This window comes from Rhinoderma darwinii, chromosome 1 (assembly GCF_050947455.1).
Source record: "Rhinoderma darwinii isolate aRhiDar2 chromosome 1, aRhiDar2.hap1, whole genome shotgun sequence".
In the NCBI taxonomy this organism is placed as follows: domain Eukaryota; kingdom Metazoa; phylum Chordata; class Amphibia; order Anura; family Rhinodermatidae; genus Rhinoderma; species Rhinoderma darwinii.
Window position 1 is genome coordinate 181051387 of NC_134687.1, and position 24336 is coordinate 181075722.

The 24336-nt window shown below is 43.5% G+C and overlaps 1 protein-coding gene across 1 annotated transcript in view; it reads right to left on the reverse strand.

The window, feature by feature from the left end:
- LOC142757576 (alcohol dehydrogenase 1-like) overlaps positions 1-24336 on the reverse strand; it is a 48217-nt gene that overhangs the window by 2531 nt on the left and 21350 nt on the right. The window contains exons 4-7 of the mRNA XM_075860629.1: positions 12555-12642; positions 11887-12106; positions 9104-9364; positions 8896-9031 (exon numbers count right to left, since the gene is read on the reverse strand). Coding sequence (XP_075716744.1) covers positions 8896-9031; positions 9104-9364; positions 11887-12106; positions 12555-12642 — 705 coding nt within the window. The remainder of the gene's footprint in view (positions 1-8895; positions 9032-9103; positions 9365-11886; positions 12107-12554; positions 12643-24336) is intronic.

A 24336-nucleotide genomic window follows, 5' to 3' on the forward strand; every position in this document is an offset into this window, starting at 1 on the left:
CACAGAAATCATAGGGCCTCATAGCAAAAATTAGTATGCCCCCCCCTCCACACTGAGAGCTCTGACAAATATAGAATATTTTTTATTAAGTTAATGTTCACCATAATTATTTAGAACAGATCTGTATAGGGAGAGCTCTATTAATAATGATGCACCATGTGAGCAGCGTGCCAGTATCTCTTGCCTGTGCAACCCGCAAGTTATCACGAGAACTTGAAGGATTGCTTGTGACTGTAGTGTCGCGGCAACCTGCGGGTCCCAACGTGGCCATATTCAGCGGGTGGGTGGAGAGAAGGCGGGATCTAGTTAATAAGACTCACCCTTCTTACTGGATTTCCCGGTCATTGGCAGCGTGAGCAGCACAGGAACAGCATTCCCGCCCGCCCATTTTTTTTTTTGTTGAGATACGTGTCTTTGTGGTTTAGTGGTCCTATTTTTGTGTTTCTATCTTATGTCTCTCATCATGGCGGGAGGAGTTCTTGGAGTTGGTGGAAAAAGTAGTGGGGGGGATGCATTGTGGGTATGTATCCCCCATAATTTAAAGAGGCTCTCTCACCAGATTTCCAAACCCCCTATCTCCTATTGAAGCAGATCGGCGCTGCAATGTAGATAACAGTAACGTTTGTTTTTTTTTCAAAAACGAGCATTTTTGGCCAAGTTATGACCATTTTTATATTTATGCAAATGAGCCTTTCTTATGTACAACTGGGCGTGTTAAAAGTTATGTCCAACTGGGCATGTATTGTGTTTGTTACATCTGGGCGTTTTTACTTGTTTTACTAGCTGGGCGTTGTGAATAGAAGTGTATGATGCTGACGAATCAGCATCATCCACTTCTCTTCATTACCACCCAGCTTCTGGCAGTGCAAAAAAAAAAAAACACGTTACTGTAATCTACATTGCAGCGCCGATCTGCTGCATTAGGATATAGGGGTTTGAAAATCTGGTGACAGAGCCTCTTTAAAGGTGTGACTTACACTGTCCGGCTTGACGGTGGGGGTGCTCCTTAGGATGTTAGCCCTCAAGAGTTTGGTGGCTGTTTACATTATGGCATCTGCAGGGCTTACCGATACCTTGTAAAACTAGTGTGGGCAGATTGCCGCCTCAATATTTTGTAGCACCGAGGACTTCCCCTGTTTTATGTGTTAATTGTTTGTGGTGGTCTGACGGGTGTTGTTGGTAATGTGTTAGTAACGCTGGTTGCATTCAGGTGTTTTGAATATTTGATTGAATGGTTATTGATGGTTATTTATCAAAGAATTCTGTTATATTTTTCTCAATAAATGGCTGCTGTGGCCAATTTATCCCACCTTATGTTCTCGAGTCTTCTTTAACCCCTAACGCATTGTGACTTACATATCTGGTATAGGCGTTAAAGGGAAGTATAAAGTGTGCTCACAGGCTTAGTGCGCTCCATACTCAGCGGGTTTTGGCTGAATACAGCCGACACCTTACCGCAACGAACATAATCAAAGATAACTTTGATTCTGCACATTTAACCCTTTCAGGAACAAGACATTTTTAGATTTTCGTTTTTCACTCCCCGCCTTCCAAGAGCCATAACTTTTTTAATTTTCATCAATAGAGTGGTGTGAGGGCTATTTTTTTGTGGGAGGAGTTGTAGTTTCTATTGGTAGCATTTAGGCTGGGTTCACACGACCTATTTTCAGGCGTAAACGAGGCGTATAATGCCTCGATTTACGCCTGAAAATACGGCTCCAATACGTCGGCAAACATCTGCCCATTCATTTGAATGGGTTTGCCGACGTACTGTGCCGACGACCTGTAATTTACGCGTCGTCGTTTGACAGCTGTCAAAAGACGATGCGTAAAATTACAGCCTCGTCAAAACAAGTGCAGGACACTTCTTGGGACTTTTTTGGAGCCGTTTTCTCATACACTATTAAAAACAGCTCCAAAAACGGTCAAAAAAAACGGTGCAAAAACGCTGCGAAAATGGCGCGAAAAACGCCACGAAAAACGTGAGTTGCTCAAAAAACGTCTGAAAATCAGGTGCTGTTTTCCCTTGAAAACAGCTCCGTATTTTCAGACGTTTTTGGCTCAGCGTGTGAACATACCCTTAAAGTACCATATAATGTACTGGGAAACTCAAAATAATTATTTTGCGGGCTGAAATTGGAAAAAACTGCGATTCTTCCATTGTTTTTTGGGTTTCGTTTTTACGTCTTTCACCGTAAAAACAACAATTTAACTTTATTCTGTGGCTAAATACGATTACGGTGATATCAAATTTATATTGTTTTTTTTATATTTTACAATTTAAAAAAAAAACAAAACACTTTGTTAAAGAAAAATTTTGTTTTGTGTTGCCACATTCTGAGAGCCATAACTTTTTCATTTTTTGTCGATTGAGTAGTGTGAGGGCTTATGTTTTGCGGGTCGAGCTGTAGTTTTTATCGGTATAATTTTTTGGTACATACAACTTTTTCATCACTTTTTATTAAAAACAAATTTTGAGATCTAAGTTGATTAAAAAAAACAGCGATTTGGGCGTTTTTCAATTTTGATTTTTTTACGCCGTTCACCGTGCGCGTTAAATAATGGTTTATTGTAAGGGTATGTTCACACGCACTGTTTTCAGATGTAATTCAGCCGTTTTACGCCTTGAATTACGCCTGAAAAACGTCTCCATTACGCCTACAAACATCTGCCCATTGCTTTCAATGGGTTTTACGGTGTTCTGTTCCCACGAGGTGTTATTTTACGTGTTGCTGTCAAAATACAGCGCGTAAAATGACACCCGTGAAAAAGAAGTGCATGTCACCTTTTGGGCCGTTTTTGGAGCCGTTTTTCATTGACTCATTGAAAAACAGTTCCAGTACCGTCTGTAAAATACGCCGGAGAAATTGGGCAACAAAATGGGGTATTTTGTTCCTTGTGAAAATAAGAAATGTTGATGAAAAACTACATTTTATTGGAAAAAAAATCATTTTTTTTATTTCACAGCCCAATTCCAATACATGCTGTGTAAAAACTGTGGGGTCAAAATGGTCACAACAACCATAAATGAATTTCTTGAGGGGTTTAGTTTCCAAAATGGGGTCACTATTGGGGGATTCCTACTGTTTTGGCACCTCAACACCTCTTCAAACCTGGCATGCTGCCTAAAATATATTCTAATAAAAAAAGAGGCCCCAAATTGCACAAGGTGCTTCTTTGCTTCTGGGGCTTGTGTTTTAGTCCACGAGCACACTAGAGCCACATGTGGGACATTTCTAAAAACTGCAGAATCTGGGCAATACATATTTAGTAGTGTTTCTCTGGTAAAACCTTCTGTGTTACAGAAAAAAATGGAATAACATTGAAATTCAGCAAGAAAAATGACATTTGCAAATGTCACCTCCACTTTGCTTTAATTCCTGTGAAATGCATAAAGGGTTAAAAAAAACTTCTAAATGCTGTTTTGAATACTTTGAGGGGGTCTAGTTTTTAAAATGGGGTGTTTTATGGGGGTTTATAATACATAGGCTCCTCAAAGCCACTTCAGAACTGAACAGGTACCTTAAAAAAAGGCTTTTGAAATTTTCTTAAAAATATGAGAAATTGCTGTTTATGTTCTAAACCTTGTAACGTCCAAGAAAAATAAAAGAATGTTCAAAAAACAATGCCAATCTAAAATAGACATATGGGAAATGTGAACTAGTAACTATTTTTGGTGGTATAACCGTCTGTTTTACAATTTTGCAATTTTTCACAAATAAACACTGAATATATCGGCCAAATTTTACCACTAACATAAAGCCCAATGTCTCATGAGAAAACAATCTCAGAATCGCTTGGATAGGTTTAAGCATTCCGAAGCTATTACCACATAAAGTGAAATATGTCAGATTTGAAAAATGGGCTCTGAGCCTTTAGGCCAAAAATAGGCTGCGTCCTTAAGGGGTTAAACCAGGTATTGGTACTTTTGTCAGTGTGGGCAGGTGCCAAGTCCTGCTGGAAAATTAAATCAGCAACTCCATAAAGCTTGTCAGCAGAAGGAAACATGAAGTGCTCTAAAATTTCCTGGTAGACGGCTGCGTTGACTCTGGACTTGATATAACACAGTTGACTTGTCCTGCCTAAAGCCATCAATCCTGTCCTGTTGGGCCTGCCTTGGCTCCGACTACATGCTCCGGTTCTTGACTGGAGTTCCGTGAGGTCCTCCAATGGGGTCCCAAGTGCCTTGCCCCCTGCCTGCCACAGGTTCGTCTTGTTTTCCCGGCACTGCCTCAGTCACTCTCCGATGTACCATCACAGTATGCTAGTTTTGCGGACGTCTTTAGTAAGAAGGAGGCAGAGACGCTTCCCCCCCATCGTATCTATGATTGCCCTGTTGAATTACTTCCTGACGCCTCGCCACCTAGAGGTCGAGTTTATCCTCTCTCCCTGCCAGAGATCCTAGCCATGTCTGTCTACGTTAAGGAGAACCTCAAGAGAGGGTTCATTGACGGATCTCTTCGTCCATGCATCGACTACCGGTGTCTGAAACAAATTACGGTCAAGAATAAGTACCATCTACCACTCATCTCCGAACTTTTTGATAGAATTCGTGGGGCCATGGAGTTCACAAAGCTGGATCTACGTGGAGCTTATCACTTGATCAGTATCCGCAAGGGGGACGAGTGGAAAACTGCATTTAACACCCGAGACGGCCATTATGAATACCTCGTAATGCCTTTTGGACTATGTAACGCCCCAGCTATGTTCCAGGAATTTGTGATTGACATTTTCCGAGACCTACTGCATGTTTGTGTGGTGGTCTATCTGTACGACATCCTGATTTACTCACCTGATTTGTTGACACATCGGAAGCACGTTCGCCAAGTTCTCTTGCGGTTAAGGGGGAACCGTCTATGCTAAACTCGAGAAATGTGTGTTAGAGAGGAACTTTTTTCCCTTCCTGGGCTACATCGTGTCTGACAGTGGTCTCAAGATGGATCCTCAGAAAATGAGATCTGTCTTAGAATGACCACGATTTCAGGATCTTCGTTCCATAAAACTAATTCTGGGATTTGCAAACTTCTATCGGCAGTTCATCCCGAACTTCTCATCTCTGACTGCCCCAATCTCGGACCTCACCAAAAAGGGGGAGAACGCCAAGGTCTGGCCTCGGGAGGCAGAATCTGCATTTTCGGATCTCACAAGCGCTTTTACCTCAGCATCTGTTCTCCATCACCCTGATGCTTCTCTGCAATTTCTTCTGGAGGTAGACGCCTCTTCCGTAGGTGCGGGAGCACTACTGTGCCAAAAGAATTCCAAAAGGCAAGATGATGGCTTGTGGCTTCTTCTCAAAATTATTCTCCCCAGCAGAACGCAACTATTCAATCGGGGATCAGGAATTGCTGGCCGTCAAGTTGGCCTTAGAGGAGTTGAGACACTTGCTGGAGTGTGCTATTCATCCTATTATCATTTATACAGACCACAAAAACCTCACATATCTACAGTCGACCAAATGGTTAAATCCACACCAGGCCAGATGTTCGGTGTTGTTTGCCCGATTTCAGTTTTTGCTTCACTTCCGTCCTGCAGACAAGAATGAGAAGGCAGACGCACTGTCTCGCTCCTTTGAAACCAATGACTCTGAGGAGACTCCTCAATATATTATAGATCCTTCTAGGATTATTGCTGCTAACCCCCTGCAAATCAGAGACATTCCGCCTGCCTGTTCATTATGCCCCTTGGCAGTATATTGCGATGTCCTTCCTTCTTCTGCTGGATGTACTACTATCTGGGTAGTGGTGGATCGTTTCTCAAAAATGGCACATTTTGTTCCACTGACTAGCCCTCGCATTGCAAATTTGTTTATTCTACGCCTGCACGGCCTTCCTCTGCATATTGTCTCGGACCCAGGAGTACAGTTTACATGCGAGTTCTGGAGATCCCTATGCAACCTGTTAGATGTAAAGCTGGACTTATCCTCTGCCTGTCACCCACAGTCCAATGGTCAAGTGGAGAGGACCAATCAAATTTTGGAGAGCTATCTCCGCCATTTAGTTTCTGCCCAACATGACAATTGGGTGCAACTTCTGCCTTGGGCGGAGTTCTCGTACAATAATCACACAAGTGAGTCTACTGCCTCGTCTCCCTTCCACATTGTGTACAGCCACCATCCTCGAGTTCCTCTTCCTGTGCCAGCCATGACTCGGGTACTAGCAGCCAATTCTTCTTTTGGGACGTTTATTCACATCTGGCTTCAGAGTAAGTCTGCGAATCTCCAAGCAGTGAAGAAAAGTTCCTCCTCAGTTCTCTTCTGGAGTCAAGGTCTGGGTATCTTCCAGAAACATTCATCTCAAGATGCCCTCCCACAAATTTGCTCCCAGATTCCTCGGTCCTTTCGAAGTTCTGCAACGGATTAACCCTGTATCCTATAAACTTCGGTTGTCTCCCACTCTCAAGATCCCAAACTAATTCCACGTGTCCCTTCTTAAGGCTGTGGTTCTGAACCTCTTCCCAGCGGGTCATCTGATGTGTTCGAGGTAAAAGAGATTCTGGACATTAAGAGAATAGGAGGAAGAACCTTCTATCTAGTGGACTGGAGAGGGTTTGGGAGCCAGAAGAGAACCTCAATGCTCCTACCCTCATAAGGAAGTTCCTCTTGCACTCCAGACTTAAGAACAGGGGGCGTAAGGGGGGGTATTGTCATGACTGTGGTCGCGGACCACCGCCATTCATTAACTGGCAACGCCCACGACCGCGGTCCGTTGGCTTCCTGCCGGCGTCTACCTCCTAGGAAACACCAGCACCCACGGCCGGCTGGTCCTGCTCTCACTGTTAAGGTGCGCGCGCGAGCCCTTGCCACCATCCGGACTAACCCAGGTACCCTTGTGCTACACTCCTACCATAGACTTTGTGCATAGACTGTGAGTTGGTCAGCTGCCTCTCCGTTACTGCGGAGCGGCCTAGTGGGTCCACATACCTCTAGATCGTGACACTCAGCAGTGCTACAGGCTGATCGCCTCCATGCCACGACGCATTGATACTGTAATTGATGCAAAAGAAGCCACGACCAAGTATTGAGTGCATATACTGTACATACTTTTCAGTAGGCCTACATTTTGGTATTAAAAATCATTTTTGAAATTGGGCTTATATAATATTCACATTTTCTGAGAGACTAAATTTTGGGTTTTCATTAGCTGTTAGCCATAATCGTCAACATTAAAAGAAAAAAATGCTGGAAATAGAACACTCTGTGTGTAATGAATCTATATAATATATGAGTTTCACTTTTTGAATTGAATTACTGAAAAAAATTAACTTTTTCATAATATTCTAATTCATTCAGAAGGACTAATTTATATATACAGGGGATGTTGGAAAAAGGGTTTAGCCCTGCCAGGCCTTAATAGAAGCCTGTCAAAATCACGATATACCACAAAAAAATTGAATTGCAGTTTATAGTATAGGCACTCCAAAGATCGCTGGTTCAAGTTCCCTACGGAGACTTAGAAATAAATAAAATAAAAAACAGTTGAAGTTTTTTAATGCCCAAAAAAATGAAATACTAAAACAATTACAATATAACATTATTTAACCCACACGGTAAACGCTGTAAAAAGAAAAAATTTGAAACGGCAGAATTGCTATTTTCTGGTTACCTTAGCTCCCCAATAAAAACTACAGCCTGACCTGCAAAAAAATATGCCCTCATACTGCGTAAAAAAAAAAAAGTTATGGCTTTCTGAATATGGCGACACAAAGTAATTTTTTTTTAACAAATAGTATTTTCCTTGTAAAAGTGGTAAAACACAAAAAAACTATGTAAATTTGGTATCGCCGTAATTGTATCAACCCGAAGATTAAAGTTAACATGTCGTTTTACCACACAAAACCATAAAAACAATGGTGGAATTGCTGTTTATTGCCCATTTCACCCCACAAAGAATTTATTTTGAGTTTTTCATTCCATTCCATGGTAATGGAATGGAGCCATGAAAAACTACAACTCGTTCCGCAAAAAACAAGCCCTCGTACGGCTATCTCGATGGGAAAATAAAAAAGTAATCACTTTTAGAATGCGAGGAGGAAAAAACAAAAATTAAAAAATTAAAATTGGCCTGGTCATTAAGGGGTTAATGGCTAAATGTGACATTGTACTGGGAGTTATTTTACATATTAACGAAACGTCATCTCAGGAGGCCTGGATGCAGGATGTCAGAGGGACGCATCGCCACGGCTACCGTAAATATAAGCTTTTTTATTTTACCTGCTATTTTCCGCAGCGGACATTCCAGCCGAAAAACTGCACCTCAATGTGGTGTAGTTTTTCGGCCGGAATTCCATGTGGCATCCATGGCAGATACGCTGTGTACTTTTACGCAGCGTATACGCCCTGTGTGAACATACCCTTAAAGTAAAAGTGCATATTTGGTCTTCAAAATATATTTATTGGTCACTAGACTTTGGTTAGTGCTTAGATGCTATTAATATTCATGAGGTTTGGCTTTTATTTGATCAGCTACAGTGCCGGTTGGCATTTATTGGAGCCGTAGATTTTGAAAATGTCAGAGGCTGAGACTGTTGTTCCCTCCCTGCATTTTTCCCTCCCTCATGCTTTAAACTGAGGCTCTGCTTGTTTAGATTCTCTAACGTTGCAACACTTCCATAGAATAACGCAATGCAAACTCCATGAGCGTATGAGCAAAGTTTACTAAACAATTATGTTAACAAAATTCAGTATCAGTCGTAAAGGTGAGTTGTACAGTATCCTGGTCCAGTCTAAATAGATTGATCAGATTAGTGCAAAGGAAAAGTGGAGGAGTTGCTTATTGCAATAGATCAAATCCCAGGACTTAATTTTTTTATTTTTTTAAAATAAAGCAGCAACCTCATTGCTTTACTACTTGCTTTGCTTTTTTGTATCCAGCACCTACTTGCTACGTAATGCATTACCTCCAAATGATGATCCCTTTAGGGTTCGACCAGTGAGAAGAATCAATGGATCAAAAGACATCTTGGCATTTGAAGGAGCTACTCCAACAATTATGGTGGTTCCACACCCAAAGTGAGAAGAAGACAGAGCAGATTCCTAAACAAATGTACAAGAATTCAAGAAATAATCCAGAATAAATTAATTTGTCATAACTGTTCTATTACTAACCATGACTTCAGTGTTTCCAATGACCTCAAAGGCATAGTCCACTCCGTCATCAGTCATCTCTGCCAACACCTCATTGAAAGGACGGTCATAATCTTTGGGGTTGATACATTCAGTGGCTCCAAGCTCTTTGGCTTTTGCAAATTTATTAGTGTTTATATCAACTCCAATAATTCTGGAAGCTCCAGCTACTTTACATCCGATTATCACAGACAAACCAACTCCTCCTAAACCAAATACTGCACATGTAGAGCCGGGCTTAACCTGTAATCGGTAAAACATTAATAATGCAATTACATTTCCAAGTACTGTAATACCACTACGCACACCACTAAATAATACTGGGTGGTTTTAGTTTGTTCCTGGGTTTTGTGTCCTCTAAGGGACCACTGTTAAACAGGGTCCCTGGAAAATTGCCAAGCTTGTTGCCGCCCTAGATACATTTATGACTAAATTCCTCTTTTAACCCAGAGAAAAAATAAAGAAAAGAAAACAGAGAAAAAGGTACCATTTAATAAATAATGGATGCATTAAATTGGTTTATTTACTTGCATATTTCATAATCTAGTCTACCGGAAAGGAGGTGCCAACCGTTTTTCAATACTTAAGGTAAAGTATGATTTGAGATAGAGGCATACGATTTGAGTAAAGGAGCATAGCTCTGTGTATATGGCACAGCCTTTCCTAGCAGTATGGACAATATATACAGAACAGTGCCACTGTAAATTGGTATATATCACATCAATGTATCTAATATACTAAAAATATGAAACTACTCAATCACATTGTGAACGTTTATATGTTGCAAGGTAAAAACTGTTTTCGCTAACATCTATTTAGTGGGACACTAAAAGGAGCTATATCTAATACTAACTATGTGTCATTGCAGATAATAGATGGATATATAATACTGACTTTTGCCCTGGCTTCTACATTATTATAAAAAGGGCGCAGGTGTTATACATTGGTTTATGTTTTATCTAACAACAGGTGTCTGCACAGTCTAGGGACGTGGTTTAGATTACAATTACCCTCTAATGCAGAGAAGCAGTAGTCTAAAGTCATTGTAACTTCCATATAATCATGATTTGTAAAAAATTTATGCTGAAGGCTGAATTGACTAACCTATCAAGCCATCAAATATACATTAGTGCTGAGTAGGGGACAGAAAGACGGAAGTATGACTGCAGGTTCAGACTACACAGGGTTTGTGGTCTGTTACCATGGAAACACATGGGCCTGTGTAGGAGCTGTAAACATAAAATGATAATATTTTTTAAGAAGACTATTTGCAAAGTTGCTTCATTTTTTATTTTTAATGGAACAATAAAATATGGTTTCCTAAGTGGACATAGACTTTCATACGTAATGCAAGTGATATAACCAATGCGCATTTTGGCATACTTAAACCCTTAATACCGAAGGTATTTCAAACCTTAATGACCAAGCAATTTTTTACGTGTTTGTCGCATTCGAAGAGCTATAACTTTTTTTATTTTTCCGTCGACATAAAACTTTTTTTTTTGTGGGACAAGTTGTATTTTTAAATAGCACCATTTTGGGGTACATATAATTTATTGATTAACTTTTTTAGTGGGGTACTGGAAAAAAAAACAGAAATTTTGCCATTCTTTTTTGCGTCTTTCATTTTACGCCATTTACCGTGTGGTATAAATAACATAAAAACTTTATTCAGCAGGTCGTTATGATTGCAGTGATACCATATTTATATAGTTTTTTTATCTTTTACTACTTTTAGACAGTAAAAACACTTTTTTTTCAAAATTGAGCAATAATTTTTTTATTTTTCCACCGACTTAGCTGTATGAGGGTTTTTTTTTTAGGGACGACTTGTAGTTTTTATCGGTACCTGTGACTTTTTGATCACTTTTTATCAAATTTTTTTGAAGGTAGGATGTACGGAAAACAGCAATTCTGACATTGTTTTCTATTTTATTTTTTACGGTGTTCACTGTGTGGGTTATACATTGTAATCCTTTTATAGTTGGAGTCGTTACGGACATGACAATACCAAATATCTGTAACTTTTTACTTTTTTTCATAATAAAGTATTTTGTAAGGGGAAAAAGTGGGTTTTTTATTTTTTTTTTACTTGGGACTTTTATTTATTTATTTCAAACTTTATTTAACTTTTTTTTTAGTTCCACTAGGGGACTTCACTGTGCAATCTTTTAATCGCTTTTATAATACACTGCATTACTTTTGTATTGCAGTGTATTATGCCTGTCAGTTTAAAACTGACAGGCACCTGTTAGGTCATGCCTCTGGCATGGCCTAACAGGCAATTGCTAAAGGCAGATCTGGGGGGCCTTTGTTAGGCCCCCAGGTTGCCATAGAAACCATCGGCACCCCGCGATGCACGCGGGGTGCCAGTGGGTTGAAAGAGGGAGCTCCATCCCTCTAAAACCACTCAGATGCGATGATCGCTATTGAGCGCATTATCTGCTAGTGATCTCTGATCGTTGCTCTGAAGCCCGATGCTGTTAGCAACAGCCCAGGCATCAGGAGCACCCTGCACAAAGCGGGAAAAGTTCTTCTGAAGTGCCAACGTGAAAACGCGGCGCTTCAGAACTACCCTGAACGGCCGCCGAGAAAACACTATACGGCGATTGTTAAGGGGTTAATTGTATTTCACAATGTTGTGTATTCCATTTTGCTAAAATTGCAGACAAGACGAATTAATAAGCATTGCTCATTACATATTTTGTATTGGAAACATTTACACAGACTCCCATACAAGGTTATAATGCACGCTCTGTTCTTACTTTTGCAGTATTTATAGCTGAGCCATATCCAGTAGAAAATCCACAGCCTATCAAGCAGACTTTATCCAGCGGAGCATCATCGTGGATTTTAGCAACAGAAATATCATCCACTACAGTGTACTCCGTGAAAGTGCTAGTACCAAGGAAGTTGTAAACACCGATACCTTTGCAGGTAAATCTGGTGGAGTTGTCCATTATTGTACCATCACATTTGCCAAAGCTATATAAGTAATGGAAACACAATTAGATCACCAATAAATATATATTTATTGTATTGATCACTTTTTGTAAGTACTTTATATAAGGCATTTAAAAACCAGCGAGAGGCCACATCTTTCAATGCATCGTTCAACAAACCAAATAGATATTACATTTGCCAAAACCTCTTATCGCCACCAAAATAATAAATATTAAATATAGGTCAAATAGATCGGACATTTCTGTTTATGGGCACATTGTTTGGCAGGAAATATTGTGTACTTTGTGATTGTAACTATTGTAATAGTCACTGTGTGACTGGTTGGTGATTGGTTTCTGACACATCACCAATAGTAAATCTGCCCCATTGTTCCTGCTTCAGATAATGGCCCTAACCCCAAGGTTCTGACCTCTGTATATTTGAACTTTATATGTAAATTGTTACATACATCAATACATCTAATACATACTAATTTTTGTAGCAGAGGTTACTCTCTGGATTTAGGCAACATCTGCATTTTCCACATTGAGGAACAATCAATGGTATGACTTTGTCTCCTGAAACAAATAGAAAGTAAAAATCAAAACCAAAAATGTTGTGTTTATACTAATATATATATATAGTTCTGGAGTTCTGTGGTATTCTTCTTCTATTGACTGTTGGGAATGTGGATCGGAAACCTGCGCGCCTGCACCTGGAGTCATTGTCACAGTGCTGCTATATCTGTGCTGTCTATCTATCTATCTATCTATCTATCTCTCTATCGTTACAGGGGTTGGATTCAAATTTTTAACAACAGGTTCCCTGTTTGGTGGACAAAAACATACGCACCGGGGGGGGTGGGGTGGGGTCCCAGTGTTTTGCGGTGTATCGCGCCATGGAAAATGATTTTAATAAAATAAAACTATTACGATATTCCAAATACATCCTATATTAAGGTGAACTCTAAATAAGGAAATTCCCTGTCCAGAATGTTTTAGTGTGGATTTCCACACTATGCATATAATAACATAGGCATACATAACTACCTACCCAAACATTATATTACACTCACCCATTACATACAGACCTATATGCGCACATTCAATATCCTTAGCATGCTCAGCAAATTTAGTGGGGCTGTGCACTGTCAGAAGGGTGGAGGACAGTGTGGTGTGCACAGTAAGCCATGACAAATCTCTGGCTAATGCACAGATATGGTACCAGAACCAAGCTCAGTACATAAATACATCACCAGAACCAAGCTCAATACATATATACAGCACCAGAACAAAGCTGATTACATAAATACAACACCAGAACCAAGCTCAGTACATAAATACAAAACCAGAACCAAGCTCAGTGTAAAGGATCAGCCAGGCACAGCTTTTGTGTCAACGCCCATAGGTAATCAGTCTGCACCTGCTTCTATGTCTGTGAGACTGACTCCATCTTCCACCACTCAGGAGGGCAGGCTTAGGAGTGGGAGAGCCTATCACGGCCTGGCCAGACGGAGCTAGCTCCCGCCCTCTGTCTATTTATACCTGCCTTTCCTGTTACTCCTTGCTTGTGATTCTTCTCGTTTGGTTTCCTGGCCCTGCTGCAGCTTCTGAACTATTTGACCCTGCTTCATATTGACCCTGGCTTACTAACTACTCTCCTGCTCTGCGGTACCTCGTACACTCCTGGTTTGACTCGGCTTGTTCACTACTCTCCTGCTCTGCGTTTGGTACCTCATACACTCCTGGTTTGACTCGGCTCGTTCACCACTCTTGTTGCTCACGGTGTTGCCGTGGGCAACTGCCCCATTTCCCTTAGCTTCTTTGTACCCTTGTCTGTTTGTCTGTCGTGCACTTACTGAGCGTAGGGACCGTCGCCCAGTTGTACCCCGTCGCCTAGGGCGGGTCCTTGCAAGTAGGCAGGGACTGAGTTGCGGGTAGATTAGGGTTCACTTGTCTGTTTCTCTACCCCCATCATTACACTCAGTACATAAATACAACACCAGAACCAAGCTAAATACAAATATACAGCACAAAAACAAAGCTCAGTACATATATACAGCACCTAAACCAAGATTAGTGCATAAATACAACACCAGATGCAAGCTCAGTATATATATACAGCACAAGAACAAGCTCAGTACGTATATACAACACCAGAACCAAGCTCAGTACATATGTACAGCACCAAAACAAAGCTCAGTACATATATACAGCACCAAAACCAAACTCAGTACATAAATACAGCACCAGTAGCAAGCTCAGTACATAAATACAGCATCAGTACAAAGCTCAATACAAAAATTCAACACAAGAACCAAGCTCAGTACATATATAAAGCACCAGAACGAAGCTCAGTACATATATACAGCACCAGAACAAAGTGCAGTACATAAATGCAGCACCAGAACAAAGCTCAGTACATAAATACAGCTCCAGAACAAAGCTCAGTAGATATATACAGCATCAGAACCAAGCTAAGTAAATAGATACAGCACCAGAGCAAAGCTCAGTACATATATACAGCACCAGAACAAAGCTCAGTAGCTAAATACAACACCAGAACCAATCTCAGTACATATATACAGCACAAGAACAAAGCTCAGTACATATATACATCACCAGAACAAAGCTCAGTACATAAATACAGCTCCAGAACCAAGCTCAGTAGATCTATACAGCATCAGAACCAAGTTAAGTACATAGATACAGCACCAGAACAAAGCTCAGTACATAAATACAGCACCAGAACAAAGCTCAGTAGCTAAATACAACACCAGAACCAATCTCAGTAAATATATACAGCACAAGAACAAAGCTCAGTACATATATAAAGCACCAGAACAAAGCTCAGTACATAAATGCAGCACCAGAACAAAGCTCAGTACATAAATACAGCTCCAGAACAAAGCTCAGTACATATATACAGCATAAGAACCAAGCTAAGTACATAAATACAGCACCAGAACAAAGCTCAGTACATATATACAGCACCAGAACAAAGCTCAGTAGCTAAATACAACACCAGAACAAAGCTCATTACATATATACAGCATCAGAACAAAGCTCAGTACATGCTGTGTAACGCTCCCTCGGTCTGCCAAGAATTTGTCAATGATATCTTCAGAGACCTCCACTATGTCTGCGTTGTAGTCTATCTTGATGACATTTCGTTTTTCTCCCCAGATCCGACAACACACCGATATCGCCTATATGCCAAGTTGGAGAAATGTACTTTTGAAAAATATTCTTTGCCCTTCCTGGGCTACATCATCTCGGATCAGGGTCTCAAGATGGATCCTGAGAAAGTAAAGTCTGTCCTGGAGTGGCCACGTCCTCAGGGCCTGCCGGCCATACAGCATTTTTTGGGATTCGCTAACTTCTACCGGCAATTTATACCAAATTTCTCTTCACTGATGGCCACCATCTCTACTCTTACTAAAAAATGTGTAAACGCCAAGGTGTGGACTCCATAGGCAGAATCTGCATTTAATAGCCTCAAGAAAGCCTTCACTTTAGCCTCGATCCTCCATCATCCTGACGTATCTCGGCAGTTCCCATTGGAAGTGGACGATTCTTCTGTTGGTGCAGGTGCACTTCTGTTCGAGAGGAGCTCCAAAGGAAAGGCAATAGGATGTGGCGATTACTCAAGATTTTATTCCCCTGCAGAGCACAACTACTCTATTGGGAATTGGGAGCTACTGGCCATCAAGTTGGCTCTGGAGGAGTGGGGATATCTGCTAGAGAGCGCAGCTCACCCCATACTGATATCTCACCCCATACTGATATCCCTCACATATCTCCAGTCGGCTCAAAGGCTAAACGCTCGTCAAGCCAGGTGGTCGCTGTTCTTCACTCGTTTTCCAATTTGTGCTCCACTGCCATCCCGCTGACAAAAATGTAAGGGCTGATGCCCTGTCCAGGTCGTTTGAAATGGAGGACACGGTGGAGTCCCCTCAAAGTATCATAGATCCGTCCTGCATTGTCACTGACAATACTTTGCAGGTTAAAGACATCCCTCCGGGGAGAACTTTTGTTCGGTTGTCAGACAGGAGAAGAATTCTCCTCTGAGGACACAGCTCTAAACTGGCTGGGCACACTGGTGTTTGTAAGACCCGAGACCTGATTACTCGTCATTTCTGGTGGCCCATGCTACCCAAAGATGTTGTGGACTATGTGTTTTCCTGCGCTGTGTGTGCTTCTAATAAGGTTGCTCACTGCAAGCCTGCCAATCTGCTCCAACCTTTGCCCGTACCCAATGCTCCCTGGCAGCACATTGCGATTGACTTTGTCACAGACCTTCCTCCCTCAGCAGGATGCAACACTGTCTAGGTGGTGGTGGACCGGTACTTGAAGATGAAGATTTTATCCCGCTGACCGCCCTTCATTTTGCTCCTCGACTGACAAATCTCTTCATCCAGCACATCTTCTGCTTGCATGGCTTGCCCCTTCACATTGTGTGTCATCGGGGGGTTCAGTTCAGCTCAAAATTCTGGAGAGCCCTCTGTAAACTCCTGGATGTGAAATTGGACTTTTCCTCAGTCTATCACCCCCAGTCCAATGGTCAAGTCGAGAGGATTAACCAGATCATGGAGAATTATCTCCGCCACTTCATCTCCATGCAGCATGATGACTGGGTACAGCTGCTTCCATGGGTCGAGTTCTCATACAAAAATCACACAAGTGAGTCCACCACTTCCACACTATTCTACATTGTGTACGGTCAGCATCCTAGAATCTTTCTTCCTGTTTCGGCTACATCTCAGGTACCCGCCACTGACTCTGCATTTGGGGACTTTCTGCAAATCTGGCAACAGACCCGGTCCTCTATTCTGATAGCATGAAGCGAAAAGCGGATATAAGAAGAAGAGAGCCGCCTCAGTATCTTCCAGGTACCAAAGTCTGGCTGTCCTCCCGGAATATCTGTTTAAAGGTGCCTTCATACAAGTTTGCTCCCAGGTTCCTCAGACACTTTGAGACACTACAACAGATAAACACTGTCTCCTATAAGCTTCGGCTGCTTCCTACCCTCAGAATCCCCAACTCCTTTCATGTGTCCCACCTGATGGTCCTGAACCACTACAGTAAGACTCCTAGTCCCGTAGTTGCTACCAGCAGTTCATCTGATGTGTTTGAGGTGAAGGAGATCCTGGACTGCAAGAAGGTAGGAGGAAGGACTTTCTATTTGGTGGACTGGGGAGGGTTTGGTCCTGAGAAAAGGTACACAGCACAAAGAAAATAGACTGCACGTGTAAAGGATCTGCCAGACACCGCTTCTGTGTCGACGCCCGTGGTTAATCAGTCTGCACCTGATCCTAAGTCTGATAGAGTGACTCGATCTGCTACCACTCAGGCTGAGAGGCTGAGGAGTGGGAGAGCCTATCACAGCCTGGCCAGACGGAGCTAGCTCCCGCCCCCTGTCTATTTATACCTTCATTTCCTGCTCCTCCTTTGCCTGTGATTCTGCCTGTTTCCTGGCTCTGCTGCTGCTTGTACTATTGTCCTCTGCTTCATATTGACCCTGGCTTTATTGACTACTCTCCTGCTCTGCGTTTGGTACCTCGTACACTCCTGGTTTGACTCGGCTCGTTCACTACTCTTGTTGCTCACTGTGTTGCCGTGGGCAACTGCCCCATTTCCCTTAGTTTCTGTGTACCCTTGTCTGTTTGTCTGTCATGCACATATTGAGCGTAGGGACCGTCACCCAGTTGTACGCCGTCACCTAGGACGGGCCGTGCAAGTAGGCAGGGACTGAGTGGCGGGTAGATTAGGGCTCACCTGTTTGTCTCCCCACCTTGTCATTAGATAATCACAGGCCCATATACCTTTTCTACCCTGGTCCCTGACACAACAATGGACCCCCTTGAGACCCTGGCTCAGCAAATGCAGGGCCTCTCCCTACAGGATCTAAGCCCTGGCTCAGAGGAACAACCAGCATGCTGCTACCCTGGTAGTGCCCCCCACCTCACCTCTTGAACCCCACCTCAAGTTGCCTGACTGGTTCTCAGGGGACCGGAAGACTTTTTTCTCCTTTCGGGAGAGTTGTAGGATCTATTTCCGTCTAAGGCCCCACTCCTCAGGTTCTGAGAGCCAGCGAGTGGGTGTAATTATGTCCCGGCACCAGGACGGGCCCCAAGAATGGGCCTTCTCCTTGGCTCCTGACACCCCTGAACTTTCCTCTGTTGATTTTTTTTTTCTGCTCTCGGGCTCAAATATGACGAGACTGACAAGACTGCCTTTGCCGAGTGTCACTTGGTGACCTTACGTCAGGGTAAGAGACCCGTTGAGGAGTACTGTTCTGACTTTAGGTAGTGGTGTGTAGCTTCTCGGTGGAATGACCCTGCCTTGAGGTGCCAGTTTAGATTGGGTCTGTCGAACGCCCTGAAAGACCTGTTAGTTAGCTATCCCTCTTCTGACTCTCTAGATCAGGTTATGGCTTTAGCGGTACGTCTTGACCGACGTCTCAGGGAACGATGACTTGAAAGTTTTTGTGCTTTCTCCTCTGGCTCCCCCATGATGGCTCCCGAGGTTCCGTTGCTTTGTTCTTCCACGGAAAACTTGGATGAACCAATGCAACCCGGGGCCTCCGTGTCTCCCCAACAACGTAGAGAGCTCCGCAGGAAGAATGGTCTCTGCTTCTACTGTGGGGATGACAAGCATCAAGTGAACAACTGTCCTAGGCGTATGAATAAGCAGCCGGAAGAACTTCTGCGCCTAAGTAACCATCGGGGAGGTCACTTGGGCGCACAGGTATTTCCCGTAAATATGAAACCTAATAAGATCTCGCTTCCCTTTCAGGTCTCTTTTGAGGGTAGGTCTGCCACCAGCAGTGCCTTCGTGGATTCAGGGTCTTCTGCTAATATTATGTCTGTGGAATTTGCTATGTCTCTAGCTATGCCATTGATTGATTTGCCTAAACCTGTCCCGGTAGTGGGTATCGACTCCACTCCACTTGCTAATAGTTATTTTACGCAGCATACACCTGTTTTTGAATTCCTTGTTGGCTCCATGCATTTGGAGCAGTGCTCTGTATTGGTGATGCAGGGATTATCGTCCGATTTAGTTTTAGGCCTTCCCTGGTTGCAGATGCATAATCCCACGTTTAACTGGAATACTGGGGATCTTACCAAATGGGGTAATGAATGCATGACGTTATGTTTTTCTGTTAATTTTATTTCTCTCCCTGAGGAGGTGAACACTCTACCTGAGTTTATTCAGGACTTCGCTGATGTTTTTTTCTAAAAAGGCCTCCGAAGTGTTACCTCCTCATAGAGAATACGATTGCGCAATTGATTTGCTACCAGGAGCTAAGCTCCCTAAGGGTAGGATATTTAATCTCTTCCCGAACGTGAAGCCATGAGAGAGTATATCCAGGAATGCCTGGCCAAGGGTTCGCCCCTCTACTTCTCTGGTAGGTGCTGGCTTCTTCTTCATAGGGAAGAAGGATGGTGGTCTTATGCCGTGCATCGATTACCGAAACTTGAATAAGGTCACTGTAAGGAACCAGTATCCCCTTCCTTTGATTCCTGATCTCTTCAATCAGGTTCAGGGGGCCCAATCGTTCTCTAAGTTTGATCTACGGGGGGCTTATAACCTTATCCGCATCAGAGAGGGGGATGAGTGGAAGACTGCGTTTAACACGCCCGAAGGTCATTTCGAATACCTCGTCATGCCCTTTGGGTTGTGTAATGCTCCTGCTGTCTTCCAGAATGTCATAAATGAGATTTTAAGAGACTACCTGGGGGTATTTCTTGTAGTGTACCTTGATGACATACTTGTGTTTTCCAAGGACTGGTCCTCCCACATTGAGCATGTGTGGAAGGTGCTCCAGGCCATTCGGAAAAACAAACTGTTTGCTAAAACCGAAAAATGTGTGTTTGGGGTGCAGGAGATACCATTTTTGGTTCAAATCCTCACTCCTCATGAATTCCGCATGGACCCTGCCAAGGCCAAGGTCATTGAAGTCCTTAACCTTGTCTCCTTCCGACTGGAGTTACCCCCGTCTTTTCGAATACACAACGTGTTTCATGCCTCCCTCCTGAAACACTGCTCCCCGTCCTTGGCTCCCTCGAGGAAACCTCCGGACCCTGTTCTCACCCCTGAAGGGGTAGAATTCGACGTGGCCAAGATTGTGGACAGCAGGATGGTCCAAGGCTCCCTCCAGTACCTGGTCCATTGGAGAGGATACGGGCCTGAGGAGAGGACTTGGGTACCCGCCCGGGATGTTCACGCTGGGGTATTGCTCAGGAGGTTCCATCTTCGATTCCCCAATAAGCCAGGTCCACCTAGAAAGGGTCCAGTGGCCCCTCATAAAAGGGGGGTACTGTAAAGGGTCTGCCAGACACAGCTCGTGGTTAATCAGTCTGCACCTGCTCCTAAGTCTGATAGAGTGACTCGATCTGCTACTACTCAGGCTGGGAGGCTGAGGAGTGGGAGAGCCTATTACAGCCTGGCCAGACGGAGCTAGCTCCCGCCCTCTGTCTATTTATACCTTCATTTCCTGCTCCTCCTTTGCCTGTGATTCTGCCTGTTTCCTGGCTCTGCTGCTGCTTGTACTATTGTCCTCTGCTTCATATTGACCCTGGCTTTATTGACTACTCTCCTGCTCTGCGTTTGGTACCTCGTACACTCCTGGTTTGACTCGGCTCGTTCACTACTCTTGTTGCTCACGGTGTTGCCGTGGGCAACTGCCCCATTTCCCTTAGTTTCTGTGTACCCTTGTCTGTTTGTCTGTCATGCACATATTGAGCGTAGGGACCGTCGCCCAGTTGTACGCCGTCGCCTAGGACGGGCCGTGCAAGTAGGCAAGGACTGAGTGGCGGGTAGATTAGGGCTCACCTGTCTGTCTCCCCACCCCGTCATTACAGCACGGCACTCACCGTTTTCCAAAGGTGCTTTTATTTCAATAAACTGGGGCAGGCATATCACGGGAATCACGGACAAGATAGCTGGCCTACGGCCGTTTCACGGCCTCCAGATTCTTTCTCAAAGTCCTGAGGAGAGCTCCTGGGAGCCAGAAGAGAACCTTAATGCCCCTACCCTCATGAAGAAATTTCTCTCTCGCTCTGGCCCCAAGAAGAGGGGCTGAAAGAGGGGGGATACTGCAGCGTACACGGCCATGGACTGCAGCTCCCTCGGCGGCCGCGGCCATGGATCTGTGAGTGCTGGCTTCCGCTCTGCTCGGCTTTGTCCCGTAGGGTGCGTGCGCACATGAATTATATCACAAATTAGCCCTAATCACTCTGGACTATAAAAGGCGCCCTGCCCTTTCACTCCCTGCCTGAGCGCTGTTCGTATTCCTCTCTTAATCTTGAAAATGGTCCCTTAGTGTTATCCTGTTCCCGTTCTTCCCGTGCCCTGCTACCTGTATCCTGCATCCCGTGTTGGAGTTGTTCCTGTGCCCGCTATAGTATTGGAGTCGAGTTCTGCCATCGGCCACGTCTGCTGTGTTACACCACATGTTTGGTTTCATCTGTCTCGTTTGCATTGCCTCCCGTCAAGATCCCATCTGTGCCTGCCGTTGCTACTGTCTGGACTATCACAGGTACCCTAGTGCTTGGACAATATATTTATTGACTTGGTACACTGTAGTTTGGCCAGCTGCCATCCCGCTACGGCGGTGCGGCCCGCACACCCACAGATCGTGACAGTATATATGTACTGAGCTTGGTTTTGGTATTGTATTTATGTACTGAGTTTTGTTGTGGTGATATATATATGTACTGAGCTTTGTTGTGGTGCTGTTTATATGTACTGAGCTTTGTTCTGGGGCTGTATTTTTGTACTGAGCTTTGTTCTGGTGCTGTATATATGTACTGAGCTTTGCTCTGGTGCTGTATATATGTACTGAGCTTGGTTTTGGTATTGTATTTATGTACTGCGCCTTGTTGTGGAGCTGTATATATGTACTAAGCTTTGTTGTGGTGCTGTATAAATGTACTGAGCTTTGTTCTGGTGCTGTATTTACATGCTGAGCTTGGTTCTGGAATTGTATATATGTAATAAGCTTCTTTTTGGTGCTGTATATACGTATTGGGCTTGGTTGTTATGACTCTAGAACCAAGCTCAGTACATAAATACAGTACAAGCACAAATACAGCTCACTACAGAGATCATTTGCAAATTCAGTTTAACACCTGCCATATAAGCTTGTATGGCATAAAACTACAGCTCCCAGTATAGCCAGAACAATGGTAAGGATATGCGGGGAGTTGCTGTTTCACAAAAAAGAATGATACACACATCATCTCACTGCAGATCATACAGTGACTACAGTACTGATCAGTCACAGAGAGAATAAACATTTACATCTAGTGACTCACCAGTGACGACTTCTGGAGACTCAGATTGGAGTCGTTGCTTTTCTCTTTTCTTTTCCATATGGTCCAGGCATCTATGATGACTTCTCCCGTCCACGACCCATTTCTGCAGTTTGCCGCTCAGATGTGTTCGGCTCCTCACTTTTCTAACATTTTCGCACCTATAAACGAAGAGAAAATTCTCATGGTGCCATACTCTATGCCCCTAAATATAATAGTGTCATACACTGTGTCCTCGAAAATATAATAGTGCTACACGCTGTGCTCCTGAATATAATAGTACTATACACTCTGCCCCTGAATAGAATAGTATCATACACTGTGCTCCAAAATATAATAGCATCATACACTGTGCCGCCAAATATAATAGTGCTACACACTGTGCTCCTGAATATAATAGTACCATACATTGTGCCCCTGAATATAATAGTACCATACTGTGCTCCTAAATATAATAGCATCATACACTGTGCCGTCGAATATAATAGGGATACACACTGTGCTCCTGAATATAATAGTACCATACACTGTACCCATAAATAAAATTGTGTTAAACGCTGTAAAGTAATGCACCACACAAACAGTACCCCTGTAGAAAGTGCCCCTCATAGAGCCCCCTGTAGATAGTGCCCCTCATAGAGCCCCCTGTAGATAGTACCCCTCATAGAGCCCTCTGTAAATAGTAGTGTTCCCTGTAGATAGTGCCCCCTGCAGCATACCCTGCAAATAGGGACCCCTGTAGCATCCCCTGTAGATAGGACCCCCTGTGGCGTTATTATTATTATCGTTCCCTGTAGATAGTGCCCCCTGTAGCATTCCCGGTAGATAGTGCCCCCTATAGATTTCCCTGTAGATAGGGCCCCTATATAGTCCTCCCCTGCAGTTAGTGCCCCCTATATAGTCCTTCGCTGTAGTTAGAGCCCCCAATATAGTCCTTCCCTGTAGATAGTGCCCACTATATCGTTCCCTGTAGATAGTGCCCCCTATAGCATTCCCTGTAGATAGGGCCCCCTGTGGCGTTATTATTATTATCGTTCCCTGTAGATAATGCCCCCTGTAGCATTCCCTGTAGATAGTGCCCCCTATAGCATTCCCTGTAGATAGGGCCCCTATATAGTCATCCCCTGTAGTTAGTGAACCCTATATAGCCCTCCCTTGTAGTTAGTGCCCCTATATAGTCCTCCACTGCTGTTAGTGCCCCTATAGAGTCCTCCCCTGTTGTTAGTGTCCTCTATATAGTGCTCCCCTGTAGATAGTGTCACCTATAGAGTTCTCCCCTGCAGTTAGTGCCCCCTATATAATCTTCCCCTGTAGTTAGTGCCCCCTATATAGTCCTTCCGTGTAGTTAGAGCCCCCTATATAGTCTTCCCCTATAGTTAGTGCCCCTATATAGTCCTCCCCTATAGTGAGTGTTCCCTATATAGTCCTCCCCTGTAGTTAGTGTCCCCTATATAGACCTCACCTGTAGTTAGTGTCCCCTATGTAGTCCTACCCTGTAGTTAGTGTCCCTTATAGATAAGGCCCCCAACATTGGCCACAGTAAAAGGAAAAAAATAAATATTATATGCTTACCTGTCCCATTCCCGCGCCATCCCTCAGAGACCTCAGTCCTCCAGCGGAACGACGCAGCAGCGCGATTATGTCATCGCGCCGACTGCATCATCGCTAAAGTGCCGCGCCAGGCAGCGCTAGTCAACTCAATTGTATCTGCGTCCTAAGGACGGGGATACAATAGAGTGTAGGGAACCGGTTCCAGTTCCCGCTTCACCCCGATTCTGTAAGCGGCTGTAATTTTAACAACATTTTAACAAAATCGAACTATCTATCTATCTATCTATCTATCTATCTATCTATCTATCTATCAAAATTCAGCCAGCACTCCAAGGTATAAGCAGAAACAGTGGTGGTGATTATTGGTCCATCAGTGCAACATTGCACCCACATTCTACGGAGG